The following is a 16113-nucleotide window of genomic DNA, read 5'->3' on the forward strand; positions in this document are numbered from 1 at the left end:
TGTGATGTAAAATGCTGCTTAACAAGTGAAATACTGACTTGAATACCTGTTTTAAAAGAGGATTGCTTTGTCGCTGGTCTTATCTTGAACATAAGATGTGAAACGCTTTAAGAATTTCGGATATTCACGTTTGGCCACCGCACGCAAGACTGATGCTGGTGCCCATCCCCCTGGATTCACTACATTCGGTAAAATGTGTTTTATTACAGTAGAAGAATACTGCATTATTAGATGAAAACAGCAAAAGGTGATCAGTATACTCACCATTGGCTACATAAGTTATTTTACAGAGGATATTGTCTCGGCTGATCTCTTTGTTGCCCTCTGGTGGACTGACGAGCGTTTGGCAGATCATGGCCACATTGATTTTGGCACGGATACACCTGCTTGTGGGCTGGAAAATAAAGTGGGCTCGAGATATATAAAGAGCACGAAACAATTTGCGATCAGAGTGGGTATCATCAAGGGTCAGTACTTTTATAACACCAATGAAATCGGCTGTAACAAGTAATCAGATGTTAAACTCTATAACTATTGTGCCAACTGTTTAATTTCCCTCCATTTTGTTGTCATGTACATTTTTGTTTAAAACAACCCACACAAAAATAAATAAAATAAACAGATTTGATAAAAATGGCTTCACTTTTTTGTTGTCTAGAGTCAATTAAGTATTAATTAAGTTTAAGTATTAAGTTTAAGACAAGAAACATACAAGTACTTAAAAAAAAAAAACAACAACAACAAGGTCCCTTACTGGATATCTGTCGTGATCTACAGAGAAATTGCAAACAATCCACGTATCTGGTTCATTCTCATTGGTGGAGAGGATTTTGCGTATAACTGACAGATAAAGAATGTCCCTTTGTGAAGCAGGCCACACCCTCTAAAATACAATCAAGGGCAAGGTTGTGTTAGAACAATGCAAAAAGTACACACCCAAACTGACAAAAGAAAAAAGTTCTCCTACATCAAATGAACCTATAAATAAGTTTGCTAGGGGTTTAAATGTACTGACCTTGTGAGTCTGGTAAATAATCATCGCCTTGTCTGATAATGTCTCTACCACACTGAAGTTTTCGACGGTTGCTGGGAAAGGTTTAGAGAAATCGAGTTAGAGGCGTCTATCCAAGTTCAGTATTAACACTCTCATTGGGAAATACAACCCCAATTCCAAAAAAGTTAGGACGCTGTGTAAAATGTAAATAAAAACAGAATGCAATGATTTGCAAATCTCATAAACCCCCATGTTATTCACAATAGAACATGGAAAACATATTAAATGTTTAAACTGAGTAAATGCACCATTTTAAGGGGAAAAAATAAGGTAATTTTGAATTTGATGGCCACAACACGTCTCAAAAAAGTTGGGACGGAGCAACAAAAGGCTGGAAAAGTAAGAGTTACTAAAAAGAAACAGCTGGAGGTTAATTGGCAACAGGTCAGTAACATGATTGGGTATAAAAAGAGTATCTTACAGAGGCAGAGTCTGTCAGAATTAAAGATGGGCAGAGGTACACCAATCTGCGAAAAACTGCGTCTACAATTTGTGGAACAATTTCACAATAATGTTCCTCTATGTAAAATTGTGAAGACTATGAATATCATCTACAGTACATAATATCATCAAAAGATTCAGAGAATCTGGAGAAATCTCTGTGCGCAAGGGACATGGTCGAAAATCAATATTGCATGCCCGTGAACTCCGGGTCCTCAGGCAGCACTGCATTAAAAACAGGCATGATTCTGTAATGGAAATCACTGCATGGGCTCAGAAACACCTCCAGAACTCATTGTCTGTGAACACAGTTCACTGTGACATCCACAAATGCTGGATAAAGCTCTATCATGCAAAGAAGAAGCCGTATGTGAACATCATCCAGAAACACCGCTGTCTTCTCTGGGCCAAAGCTCATTTAAAATGGACTGAGGCAAAGTGGAAAACTGTTCTGCGGTCAGACGAATCGAAATTTGAAAATCTTTTTGGAAACCACGGACGCCGCGTCCTCTAAACTAAAGGGGCGAGGGATCATCCGGCTTTTCATCAGCGCTCAGTTACAAAGCCTGCATCTCTGATGGTATGAGAGTGCATTGGTGCCTATGGAATAGGCAGCTTGCACATCTGGAAAGGCACCATCAATGCTGAAAGGTATATACAGGTTTTAGAGCAACATATGCTTCCATCCAGATTCCATCCCATCTTTACATCTGAAAGACTCTGCCGCTCTAAAATACTCTTTTTATACCCAATCATGTTACTGACCTGTTGCGAATTAACCTAATTAGCTGTAAAATGTTCCTCCAGCTGTTTCTTTTCAGTAACACTTACTTTTCCAGCCCTTTGTTGCCCCGTCCCAACTTTTGAGCCGTGTTGTGGCCATCAAATTAAAAATTACCTTATTTTTTTCTTAAAATGGTACATTTCCTTAGTTTAAACATTTGATATGTTTTCTATATTCTGTTATGAATAACAAATGGGTTTATGAGTTTTGTAAATCCTTGAACTCTGTTTATATTTATATTTTACACAGCATCCCAGCTTTTTTGGAATTGGGGTTGTAAACAGAATATATGCAAGGTACTCACTTTCCCAGTCGTTCCGGAAGGCTGTGTCCCAGAAGTAATGACAGACCTCATGACCTGTAACCCCTTTAACAGCATGTGTGGCTTTGAGGGGGTCCAACACGACGCCGTTCTCCTCCACTTCTCTCCTGTACACCTGCAAAACATACAAAACACAGAAAAAAAAAAACAAGAATTGTTACAATTGTTAGTTTTATATTATGTAGAATTTGCCTATGTAGTCCCCCCCAAAACAGAATCGAAAACGATGGACAAACCTCTATTGGTCCCACCCACTAGCTGTAAGTGTTCAGCGGTGCTCGATAAAAATAACAAGCCCTTAACGGCTGACTCACCTTCAGCTCACCCTCCTCTGTAACAAGTTGCCAATTAGCGTCTCCGCCTACATCTTGTAAAGAGTGGGTCATGTGACTGTGTATTATTTCTTCCACCTGTGCCAAAACAAACAGGTGTGCCAATCAGGTTAACACCGCACACCGCCAAAATAGACACTGAAAAATATGGCACAGGCCAAAGCTTAACCAAGATGGTTAAGCTTTGAATATTATGAATGGTAAACATGTACTGGTTTCGTCACAGCGTTCGGACAGCTGCTTGAGAAGAAAAAGCACTATTGTATTTGTTTTCTTTTTCTTTTGATTTGGAATGATTTAGAATACTTATGGCCTAGTATCTAAAGAAGACCAACAGAATCCTTTGTTAACAGTGAGTCAATTCCTGCAGCTCTTTACTCCTTCAGTGATGCTAATGTAGATGGGAGTTGACAGATGATGGTAATAAAACATGTCTATAAACACTATAATACTGACAAGACACTATACCTGAGCACTGAGTCTGTGCACATCATCGGAAGCACTGACTAAGTCGAGAAAGGACACTGAGGAAGCATGACTAAGAGGCTGAACCGGGGGAGAAAGAGAAAGGGAGTAAAAAGTCACAGAGTAGAAACACCACAATGCACAGAGTAAAGACAGAGCTATCACCACAAATCAGGAAATTAGGAGCAGATGTAGACCCAGACATGATTGTTTTTAGTGTCTACCTAGTCTCTATCTACCACACCTGCAATTACCACAGACAAGAATATCCCTGTAGTGAGAAAGGAAAGATCAGTTTACACAAAATGTAATTATGACAAGTCCGAAGAGCAGTTGCTGGGAAGGTTAATAAATCCTATTTAGCGTCTGAAGGGCAGTACTAAATCGGGGGGGGGGACGGGGGACTTTTAAATAAAATAATAACAATTTATACGGATCATCCTGTTCAAAAGTTTACACCCCCCTGGTTCTTAATGTATCGCGTTGCCTTCTTGCGCATCAGTGAAGGTTTGCACCTTATGTAATAGTCGTGTACGAGTCCCTCAGTCGTCCTCAGTGTCAAAACATGGATCTCGACATCATATAGCCGCTTTTGGAAAGGGGTCAAATATGCAGATGCTGGAAAAGTAAAGAATGTGCAGGACCTGCAGGATTTTTCTGAAGAACAGTGAGCAGTTTAACTGCTCAGAACAAACAAACGACTCATGAACAACTATCACAAAACAAACACAGTCGTGGATCATCCAGGTAATGACACGGTATTAAGAATCAAAAGGTATGTAAACTGTTGAACAGGGTAATTTATATACATTCAGCAATTATCTTGTCTTGTGGACTATATGTAAACATCGGTTATGTGAAACAGCGTATTCAGGACAGTACTAAATAAAAAACAACATGGGATTTTTATGATCCCTCTTATTATGTTAACAGTATTAAGATTTAGCAGATTCTGCAAGGGGTATGCAAACTTTTAGGCACAACTGTATGTCAAATAAACACATACTCATCATTTCAGCACGAGATCAGAGACTAAGTTACCAACAAAGTATACACAGATTAAAGTGAACACTGAATGGGGAAACCAGAACTACTGTTCATTTAACTGCTCCAGATTTGAAACACTGGATGAAACTACGGCAGAGACGAATGGATTTAATAACCGCTGTGTAGACAGGATGAGTAACAGTAAACCTTAAACAAACATTATTCAGCAGTAGTTCTTTGTAGTTTAAGAACAGAGAAATTCTGGCGAAGTGAATGTATATGCATCACAATGTCAGAAAGTCTTATTGTATGACACTATCTTCAATACTAAGCTCATTTAAGTCCCCTGAGGTTTTAAAAGATTCAGGTGAAACATTGTGCGAGTATGGTTCGGCAGAAAAGAACAAAGAAATAATGCGCTTTTGTGCATAAAGAACAGGACAGGCATGTTTGTGTGTTTAAGCACGTTTAAGTTTTCAGTCAGGTACCTTGTTGGTGTATTTGTGAGCATTAACAGAGGAGCTAAGTGTAAATGGCCAAGTGGTCCTGCACTTCTCAGTCTGAAACAACAGAAGAAAAAAAGAGACAGTTAAAATGTGAAATGTATGTGGAAAGCTTAAGAACCCGTTTGGCTGAGACATCTTTAAATACTGCACCTGTTTTACATTATGTTCCATTTACAGCAACACCTCACAGCTTCAGGGTCCTCAGTTCAATCCTGAGCTTGGGTTACTATCTGTGTGGTGTTTCTGTGCATGTTAACCAGCATGACCAGTGTGAGGCAGGTACTAATGATAATGACACTATAATTTGGTATATAATTGATTCATCTAGGTGAGGGTTATGGATCCAGTACCTATCCTTGGAACATGAGGTGACAATACACAGTGGGTGGTCCATTATAGGGCACCAGGTACACACACATTTATACACTTAATCATACCTAGGGGCAATTTAAGAGAGAATACAAAATGGGAGAACCTGGAGGACACCCAGATGGACACAGGGAGAACATGCAAAACTCTTCAGAGACGGTAATCTATGCTCAGGATCTACTCGCAGCACCAAGGTGCCACCTATATTATACAATTACTAAGACATAATCTCTTTCACTGTGCAATAATGACTGGGTAGCCCATATACAAACCTATCCTCAAATGTACAGAAATTTAGGAATGTACTGTAGGAACTTCGACTTAAAAAAATTAATAAACTGAATTTTAACTTGAAACTTGTTTAAAAGTTTTAACCTTACTTTTGGAGGGCTCTCTCACTTTGGTAATCCCATAGTTTTGTATTCAGAGTGTTTAACATTAGACGTATCCATATAACCCATGCTGACAGGAGTTAGCTTAATTTACTCCACTATAAATAACATCACATTTGATACATGAATAAATGAAGATTATAAACACATGTCTACTAGTGATGGTGCTGCCTAGCAGCCTAATTCGGCTTTGCAAAAAATTCATAAACACTATAAACATGCTATAAAAGGGCTTCAATTGTCTTTAACAGTCTAATTGGTTAAAAGGGCCCAAAAGCTAGTGTAAGCAATGCACCTTCTCAGCTCTGAATAATTGATTCCTACTATACTTAAAGCCTACCTGCTCCTCAATCTTGTCTTGCTTATCCAGAGCTGCTTCTACAGCATCAAAGAACTCATCTTCATTGATGAGACTATTTGGTCCCTCCTGAAAATCATGTGAGAACACTTAATCACGCATAATATCTGTCACCGTGTCCTCTTATTCTGTTTGCATTTTGAAACAAACATGGACGCAAGACACTGGAAGCACAAACAGTTTTGTTTATAGTTCAAAATCAGACTGACTTACTTCGTAGTCTGGTCCTCCGTAGTGAGGTTTCTTCTTCAGTTCTGTTACGGCTGACTTATAGGATTCTTCTACTCGCCTCCTCTGTTCTATTTCCTTACGAGAAAAGAGAAACATCTTACTCTGATCATCTTAGACAATGAGCCAGACAATACAGTGAAAGTAGAATGAATCGGAAATCTTGGTGTCAGGGGCGCATGGTGGCTTAGTGGTTAGTACGTTCATCTCACACCGCCAGGGTTGGGGGTTCGATTCCCGTGTGTGGAGTTTGCATGTTCTCCCCGTGCTGTGGGGGTTTCCTCCGGGTACTCCGGTTTCCTCCCCCAGTCCAAAGACATGCATGGTAGACTGATTGGCATGTACAAAGTGTCCGTAGTGTATGAATGGGTGAGTGAGTGTGTATGTGATTGACCCTGAAAAGGATAAGTGGTATAGAAGATGGATGGATGGATCTTGGTGTCAGTAAGACCTGTGGAAGCCAATTAAAAACACATGACTATGATCATAAAATCTGGACACCATAATGAAGGCCTATGAATATATATTAAGCTCTTTACAATCTTCACTGATCACAGCAGATCAAGCATCACGCATGAACACAAAAGCCCGTAGATCCCTGGCCTTCAAGACAAGACCTTTGTGTTCTAACAGGTTCTACCGCCACTCTCCGGCTTCAGACAATAAAGGTCATGTAAATAAAGCAGGTTAAGCCTCACTGTTGATAAAAGTGTATCTGAGGTTGGTTATGGGCTCCTTGTGTCCCAGATACAAAGAACCCCAAATACCAATAACCTCCACCAAGACCCAAAAGAACAGGAGAAGAAAAAGGGGAATGATTTGACTTGAAAGAAGTCTTATAAAAATGTTTTGTTGGAGTCACTATACACAAACACTCTTTCATTTGACAGTTTCAATGTAATTATAGGATGTAGTAGGTTCGCTCAGTCCTTCTTACTCAACTGGAGCTACACAAGCCTCACACCTGCTTGTGCTCCATTGTAAAAGAAAACAAACACAAACATTTACATCTTGTTTAAATCACACCTTTAAGGAGTGCCACAGTTTGCCACGTAAGTCACCTAACCAAACAATATTCTGCCTGAAATAAAAATGCCACCTCAGACCTGTGAAAAATATTAAATGGACTTACTGAACTGACAAAACCATTAAAAAACGAAAGAAAGAAAAAGGAACAAGAACAGTACACAAATGTGCAAGTGTAATGCTCTGACACGGTACAGAAAAGCTGAAGACATATTGGAGTTGTTTTACTATAATTAACTAAAAGTTTGGAGAGAAGTAGAACAAAGCGACTACACATACTGTCCAGAGGCAGAAAACAGATCAGAGAACAGGTAACCTACTGCACAGAAGCTGCTCTGCGTACACAGAGGAATCCAATTCTGTCCGGATTCGGTTGCCCAGAGCGGCCAGGGTTTTAGTGAGGATAAACTGGTTGACATATTAAGGAGTATCCATACAGTGCACAGGCTGGTGTACTCGAGTCACAAGTTAAAAGATCGGCAGGTTGTCTTCCGGCTGCAGGTCTCTTTTCAACTGGTATACACGCACAGATCCACGCCCCTTTACTTTGCTCGTACTTCAAATGGAATGGAATTTAAATACTTCCTGACTTGCGATGATTTCCAGCTGGACAAGAACTGGTTGGGCAAGTCTTCACGACGAGACGTTACAGAAGTGTAACACGGCTCTATGAAGAAGCACTCGGATAAATTAGCACCGATTTCAAAGAATGCAGCCCCACGTTGTTATCGGTGGTGTGGGTTTGCTTAACTTGAGTCAACGTCTTTTTTAATAGAACATAACAGATCAAAAATATTAGTCGTAATTGTAGACATCATGCAAAGACAGCCTGATGGTGTTAATGTGTTCACACCTAGGAATTTAAAAGCTTCTTAATTTTTATTTCCTGTATTCCTTGTACAAGCTCTACTTTTAGCAATATGTTCGACTCAACGTAGCTTGTAGTGCTTAAATGCAGTAGGATTCCATTCACCCCCCTCTGGCTTTCCACAGAGGTGCGAAAATAGTAATGATCTGCTGACTGGTGAGAAGTCATCCAAACAATTGCAACCCCACAGACTAGAAGACTAGAACGCTTTCTGAAATGCTAATAGAAATTCACAGCTGACAGTTTCAGTTCTCTCAATTCATTTATCTCAACTACAGTGGAACGGCTAGTTACGTACAAGGAATGTTAACACAGTTTTAACGTAATATGAATGCACTGACATTATATTTGGGAAAAATGTAAGAAAATCCTAGCAGGCAGAGAGGACAAACAGAATTTTACTACAAACAAATTTTTACCACGAACACTTTGTGTAACTAAGAGGACAAGGCGGCTATTTTATTTTCTTTCAGATATGGATTTCACTGGATTTCCTTTCTGCCCAGCACATTTTATTTGCGTTTGGCCTTACCACTGCTTTCTCTGAAAAAGCAGAAAAGCATAGTTCTCGGGTGTCTCCAGGATCACTGTAGCAAGACGACAGAGATTGAAAGCACTAACGCTAAACTTAGTTGGTGTTGGAGCAAATCGTCATCTACACCTGCATGTGTGGAACATTCTCTATTGATTGTGTAAACAAAACACAATCTTTGCCTCCAAAATCCGATCTAGACAATACAACCATTGGATTGAATTTACTTAGTAGACATACTTTATCCAGTCGCTTCTGCCAGTTCTCCTCACGTTTGACCATGATCTCAATGCAGTGGGACATTGTAGAGAGTATGCCTTCTGTGGTGGCTTTAAAAGTGATGGCTTCACCTTTGAAATCAATGCCAGTGGGACCTCTGGAGCTGGCCATAGAGAATACTAAAGCAAGAACAGAGACACAACAGTCTTTTTTACATGTCCACGTTTCCACAGAACAGTAAGACACACACTACCGGTCAAAAGTTTGTGGACACTCGACTGAAATGTTTCTCATGATGTTAAAAACCTTTTGATCTGAAGGTGTATGATTAAATGTTTGAAATTGTGGCAACATATTCATTTCTTTCATTAGAAAACTAACATTCTATTTACAAAAAAATATATCCTTTTTTTTTTTTTTTTTTGTAAATGGATGACTTGGAGCGAAATATTCGGAAAAGCAGCCAGTAAGAATCCAGCGTAGGTGTGAACTCCTTTTAATACTGTTTAAAAAGCATCTCGGGGAATTCCTCAAGAGATCGGTTGAGAGAATGCCAAGAATACATTTCTGGAAATTCTAGGCAAAAAGGGTGTCTACTATGAAGATGCTAAAATATTAAATTATTTTGGATTTTTTTTATTTTTATGACAACATAAGTTTTGATGACTTTATAATTATTCTAAAACATGGAGGGAAAAAACCCCCCCAAAAAACCAATGCGTGTTTCTAAACTTTTGACTGGTAATGTATATTAAATATTATATATGTTAAATGGTAAATAGTCTGCACTTATATAGCACTTTTTTAACCTTAGCGGTTCTACAAAGTGCTTTACACTGTGTCTCATTCAGCCATTCACACACACACACACTCACACACCAATGGTAGCAGAGCTGCCATGCAAGGTGCTAACTTGCCATCGGGAGCAACCTGGGGTTCAGTGTCCTGCCCAAGGACACCCCGGCATGTGGAGTCACGTGGGCCGGGAATCGACCCGCCAACCCTACGATTAGTGGATGACCCGCTCTACCACCTGACCCACAGCCACCTCAAATATATAATTAGGTACTTATATATAAATAGATATAATTATAAATAATTCATATATTCTCAATATATTTAAAACTATTATGTGTTACTTCATGAATAGTTTGAGGTGCAGTGTGATTTGAAGCAAGTGTGGAATGATTAACCAAGGTAGCTAAATATAGCCAGGTTTCCATCTGTTTTCCCCCCAAGTGTTTTTTTGAGGAAAATGTTTTAGAGATTTGAAATGTTTGCCGATGTAAGCAATGGAAATGACATCTATTGGTAATGTTATCCAAACAACAAAACCATAGCCAATATGTGACATGTTGTGAGAAACTACCAGGGAAATGATTTTCCCAGGAAAAACGCTGCATTTATGCTTTCTTTCTTTTTTTTTTTTTTTTAATGCAACATAATTTAATACATGACTCGACTACAAGAGACCAACTAGACAAACAGGACACTGGTGCCGTGCTAAAATCCCCCCCGCCTCATCCCGCCACCACTTTCCCAACAACTCTCCTCACTTATTAATTATTAATTCAATTATTCCGTTTTATTCTCATCATTTATTGTCTACAAACAAAACGTTATCAATTTAAATTGTTATAGAGAGGGCAAAAGGTGTAATATGCACATAATGTAGTATAATATAACTCTGCTTGAATTCTCCAAGTTTTAAGTCATAAGATATAAGCTTGTATAAGGCTATAATATGTCGTCAACAATTTACAAGGAACATGGTTTCAAGTTACGCTGCACGGCACTGGCATTGCTGCGTGGCTAGATTAAGAACGAGGAAGATTAAGAAGCTGACAGGAATCTTTTGTAGTTTAATTACAGAAAATAACACAGCCTCGTTATCTGACGGATGGCAAAGTACAGCACATTAAAAGGGCAGCGTCTTGTGATTTCATGTGACAAAGTGGCGTCTTCTTAGGGATGATGTTGAATGTGGATACTCGCTCAGACAGGAGAATTATATTCTAATGAAACGGTCTGATAATCAGTTCGATGTAGATACGGGGTCTGTATGTTCTGACTGTTCTTTTTTTTTTTTTTTTTAACTATATCCTGCATAAGGTGTCTAGGGGGAAAAAATGCAGGAAAATCGACGATATACATGAAGGTCTTGATGGAAATGTATGAAACACGACAGCTCCTGCAGAAAGTGGCATCATTACATGAAGTGACGCCTTTGCCTAAAATTTTTTTAAATCGCAAAAACAGCTATATGATGGAAACGAGGGAGCAGCAGAAAATGCTGCAAACATTTATAAGCATGGTTTCATTTTAGTGTTTGTTTCATATGCATAAAGTGGATGGAAACAAATCATATATTTGTAGCTCAACTGACTTGCCTCTGCAGGACTTCCAAGAATACCTCCCTGCGGCTATAGCTATTTTATTCTGTTCTGTCTTAAGACATGCCAGTTACTTTAAATTGCTATGCACGGTAGTCAAGTATTCTGCTTTAAATAATAAAACAAAAATGGAGAAGATATGCAATCATACTTACACTGCTCTTTGCTGCTGTTGTTGTTGAAGAGGTAGTCTCCATCTGGCCGTAAGGTGGAAAAATCATCTTCGTCATCCTCCATTACTGTATGGCAAACAGAGCACAAACACGCATTAACTAGCTATTACAGCTCTACTATTACTTAACCACAAATAAAAGAAAATAGCTATATTTAATTACTGAATACGTAGATAATAAACAGACTGACAGCAAAAATTCTCTCAGAACATGGCCACTTTGCCACACTGTTCTCATTTGCTGACTCTAATTACATGGTGTTTGTATTCATCAGTGCTCATCAGTCTACTAAAATATTCTCCCTCAGGGGAATTCTCTGCAAGACTAAACTCACATTTGGAGGGAAGTTTCAAATATTATTTCTACACGGAGTACAGATGCATTATGCTTGTGTTTAGATTTCTTTGCAAATCGAAAGTGCTGACACTGGAAATGTAAGCGGGAGACAAGACTAGTTAAACTAGAAATTCTTTCCAGAACGCAACAAGCTGCAGATTGTGGCCAAAAGACAGAACAGTAAGTCTACGCATACCATAATACAACTTACAAACAAAAAAAAAGCATTGCTTATCTCGATGATCTGGTAATTTGAGATATCGCACACTTTACAGTTCGATTCGTTCAGCCACTTAAATAATATTTTGCACTCGAGGATGATTTATACACGACGATTGACTATTGCGTGTGTGTGCGCAAAGCAGCAGCAATGTTCATTTACTCGCTTGTGTACTTATGTCCATCTGGATGATGTACATAAATACGCTTACAGATCTACTAGATGGCATGTCAGATCCAAAACATGCCTGTCTGTCTGGTTTCCAAACTGAACTGTATGTATATATATTAACTAACATCTCACCCTTGTCCCTGAAGAACTCATCTCTGAAATCTCCACTTGCACAGCTGTCAAAGTAGTGCTGCAGTGTGTCCACTTGTCTGCACAGAATGTCCCGGAAAGTCTCCATCTCTGCCAGCTTCTCTCTGAGACTGTTGCCTTTCTGCACAGTCACCAACAATAAATGACGACACATATCAATCAAAGGAACATGTTTATGCAGTGAAAATATATTTAGAGTTCTCAGTCCTGTATACTATCTGATTTCTATCTTCATTTCAAGCAAGTACACGCTCTTCACAATCCATTTGTTTTGCTGCTAATGATGGCTCATAGTGAGCAGTTGTGATAAAAGTACTAGTATTTAGCACAGTGTAGTTTATCAAGCATAGGACTTTGTTTTTATAGCAGTTGACAGCATTATATTACATCCTGTACCCATCCACATATCTCCAGTCAGTAGACTAGCTAAAGGTAAGCAACAGTATTCTATGACTATCGAGGGGAGCCTTTTTTTTTGTTTTTTTTTTTACCTTAAAGGAAGATGTGGAGGTGGTTGAGAGGCCGCTTGTAGCAGAAGTGAGGGACAGCATGGATCCATGGTGCCGCAGACTGCTCTCTGAACCATAGCCTGATTCAGCCTGCACACACACACACACAATCATACAGTGACCATCAATATTCTTCAACCCCGAGTGACAATCAGGTTTACTGTCAAAATGTACAGACTTTCAGATGTTTGCAAATCAAACAAGAGCAATTGAAATAGTTCAACACAAGGAATGCTTCAAGTGGTTTCCACAAATTCAACTGAAAATGCAACTTATAATGATTTCTCCAGTCTCAAAATTATTCAACCCCTTCACGGCAAGCATCTTTAGTACTTCGTAGAGCTCCTTTTTGCTGTTATGACCTGCTGCACACGAGATGTAGAGCTCCTGGCAGCGTTCCTGAAGAAACGGCTGAAAGTCTGTACATTTTGACAATAAAACTGATTTGCAACGGAGGCTGAATGATTTTGATGGCAACTGTAAGATGTTGGGTGACTTAAATTTTCTTCTTATATGAAGTGTATAGAATTATGAACTTGATTTTAGTCATTACTATAAACACTAGAAATATTCAAATAAAACTATGTATGCAGGAAAGAAAAATCCATTCAATTCTGCTAAAATGTAAACTTCTAATTAACATTTAAACGGTCCTATATAGCACATGACTACAGCTGGGTGGTCAACATGCCTGTTATGTTCCACTTCCCGCCTCTTAAAATCAGCTAACAGACTGGATACTTCTTATTAAGAGAGAAGGAGAGGGGTGCCAAGTGAAAAGATGTCTCTTGTTTAAATTATAGCCTTAAGGATTCAAATTGTGCTTTGGAGGGGGGTCATCAAATACTGGCCCATTAGCGACATCGGTTCTGCATGTAAAGGGGGAGTGGATAATCGAGACTGCATTTGGGATAAAAGCACAGCCCTGATTAATGAGTGCACACATTCCTATTTTATCTTTGAGAAAGTCAAGCATATCTTTACCAAATCTATTTTTATACAGCCATTTTAAAAACTATTTTATGGTTAAAACAGCACTGGGGCCTTACATCTAACTAGCAACCACTAAGCATTTCACAGTGGGGTTTTTTGTGATTGTTGTGGGCAAAAATGTATGATTTTTGCTGAGGCTATTTTCAAAAATTTGCGACGCAATTTGGGGAGTTTTTTTGTGCTTTTTTCCCAGAAAACAACTTGAACTGCCGAAATCGCAATTTCACAGTGATGTTTGTTGGTAAATGAGACCTTTAAGTTGTACTCAAGTCGAAGGGGGCTTTGGCCGAGTGCGTGTTGTGATGACGTCACATGACATGTCTTTGGCCCCAAATCTGAGGAAAATCTGCAGTAATTTTGAAAATATTGAAATATAGCTCCTCTGAATATTGCGCAGTTTGCTTGATTTTGAGTTCATTTCTGCGATCGCAAAATCCTGGAGGGACTAGCAAAGCCTTAAATGAAATTGGAATTATTAAAAGAACAGGAGTCATTATTTGTCAAGACACGTGGTAAAGTGCTGTAGTAGTATAAAAAGCATGATAAAAGACCGAAATGAGACGGTCTTTTAAGGACACGCTTCTCTCCGGTCCAGCAGCAGAACGTGAGCTCGATCATAGCCTAGTTGGAAAGTGAATGGCCAGAAGCTTACGAACTAATAAAAGTTAACAGTTGCACCAAGAGACGCTTTCAACATAGCCTTATAAAATATAATACAAAATTTACACCTACATCCAAGTAAGTAAAACATTTACCATGAATAAAAAGAAAGTGGATTAACTAATAGCCAACCCGGGATTATATACAGCACTGACAAAGGTGTAAATAAGACTCTTTTTTTTTTTTTTTAAATCATGTAATTATGTTACTGTATACCTTTTCAGAATCATTGCAATGGCAGACATACAGAGTGCTAGAGCAGATAAATGTATTTTGAATGAAATGAATCCGATAAAAACAACCTGTCTGGAATAAGCTGAATATATTCAGTTCAACAATGATCAAAAATATTGCTAAAATATACAAAACAAGAACAGCCATGAGGGTAAAATTGTGTGCGCAAAGACACTGAGCCTCTACGGTCGAGGTAGAAGAGCGAGCAGTGTGTTGTTCCAGCTGCTAACCAGGTGTTCACGGATGGGAAGAAGGTGAACAAGCAAGCGGATTGAAGCAACGTGCATGCAAACATGCCTCCTTAAAGCCACCAAGGTTTCTGAAAGCAGCCTTTATAATTCTATATATAGTAACATGTCTTTGCACTGGGAAAAAAAACAAACAAAAAAACCTGAATTCAGGGATTTCAACAGTTTTTTCTTTTCCTCCCCACAATAATAATGCGATTTAATCTAGCTGCAATTAACTGAAAAGCAATAACATAAACACACAACCTAAATCTATTGCTACTTTAAAGGAACTGTAGCAGATGGAAAGCAAACGCATTCAGTCAGCATACATGCAAACATGCGATCAGGTTTATGCCCACCATTCGTCCGTTCCAGCAGCCAAAGCAGAAGAGCGTGCTGCTACAGTCCTGGCTGGCTGGCCTGAGCATGGCCCCTCAGTGCTCTGCACAGACACTCCCAGTGTTTCCTAACAGCCTCTCTGTGGACACGTGGTGGAGAAGGGCGAGAAAGAGATGGCAAATGGTGCTTCTTTCCTCTCGAGTGTTGTAAAAGCAGCAGAAAAGCAGTGCAGGAAACAAAGGCAGCTGATCTTGTAGCACATGAAGCATGGAAGGCATTATGTGTGTGTGTGTGTGAAGCATGAAGAGGGAGGGGATGTGGGAGAACGAGAGAGAATACACATGCACACACACATGCCTGCACACACACACAGAGTCGGTCAGTAGCATCCATCCCTGCGGCAGCCCAGTGGAGACAAAGAGGTGTGTGTGGGCGAGGTGAGCGAGGGCTAGAGAGACAGAGACATAGCGTGCACACCGGTTGAGTGTTGAACGCTTGCAGAACCTCTCTTTCGCTTGCTGATTACAACTCCACCGGATTTAGTACTGTACGTATCCCTTCAGGAGCAGCATGCTCATGTATTATTCACGTAGAATGCATTGTTGTAGCAGAAAAATAAAGCCCGTCATCTGCAGCTTAAACCCCCTCCCAGCCTCCCAGCCACCCACCCCCACGGACAAATTTTGGTTGCCTGGAAACCTAATTGACTAGACAAAGAAGAGGAAGAAGCCTGTATTTGTCACATATATACATTACAGCACAGCGGTTGAGATCAGAGCAGCGCCCCTGGAGCAGAGTGGGTTGAGGGCCTTGCCCAGATGC

The 16113-nt window shown here is 39.5% G+C and overlaps 1 protein-coding gene across 2 annotated transcripts in view; it reads right to left on the reverse strand.

Moving 5' to 3' along the window:
- Positions 1-16113, reverse strand: part of cert1a (ceramide transporter 1a) — a 29793-nt gene that overhangs the window by 1358 nt on the left and 12322 nt on the right. Inside the window, exons 4-17 of one of the 2 annotated variants that reach the window (XM_053653999.1) lie at positions 12818-12925; positions 12309-12447; positions 11432-11515; positions 8905-9062; positions 6224-6316; positions 5993-6079; positions 4874-4945; positions 3402-3479; positions 2916-3011; positions 2584-2716; positions 1016-1086; positions 755-883; positions 265-394; positions 47-179 (exon numbers count right to left, since the gene is read on the reverse strand). In XM_053653999.1, coding sequence (XP_053509974.1) covers positions 52-179; positions 265-394; positions 755-883; positions 1016-1086; positions 2584-2716; positions 2916-3011; positions 3402-3479; positions 4874-4945; positions 5993-6079; positions 6224-6316; positions 8905-9062; positions 11432-11515; positions 12309-12447; positions 12818-12925 — 1506 coding nt within the window. In that variant the 3' untranslated portion in view covers positions 47-51. The remainder of the gene's footprint in view (positions 1-46; positions 180-264; positions 395-754; positions 884-1015; positions 1087-2583; positions 2717-2915; positions 3012-3401; positions 3480-4873; positions 4946-5992; positions 6080-6223; positions 6317-8904; positions 9063-11431; positions 11516-12308; positions 12448-12817; positions 12926-16113) is intronic. The other variant, XM_053654000.1, reaches the window with a different exon arrangement.

The sequence above is a fragment of the Ictalurus furcatus genome, chromosome 22, assembly GCF_023375685.1.
Source record: "Ictalurus furcatus strain D&B chromosome 22, Billie_1.0, whole genome shotgun sequence".
NCBI classification, from domain to species: Eukaryota; Metazoa; Chordata; class Actinopteri; order Siluriformes; family Ictaluridae; genus Ictalurus; species Ictalurus furcatus.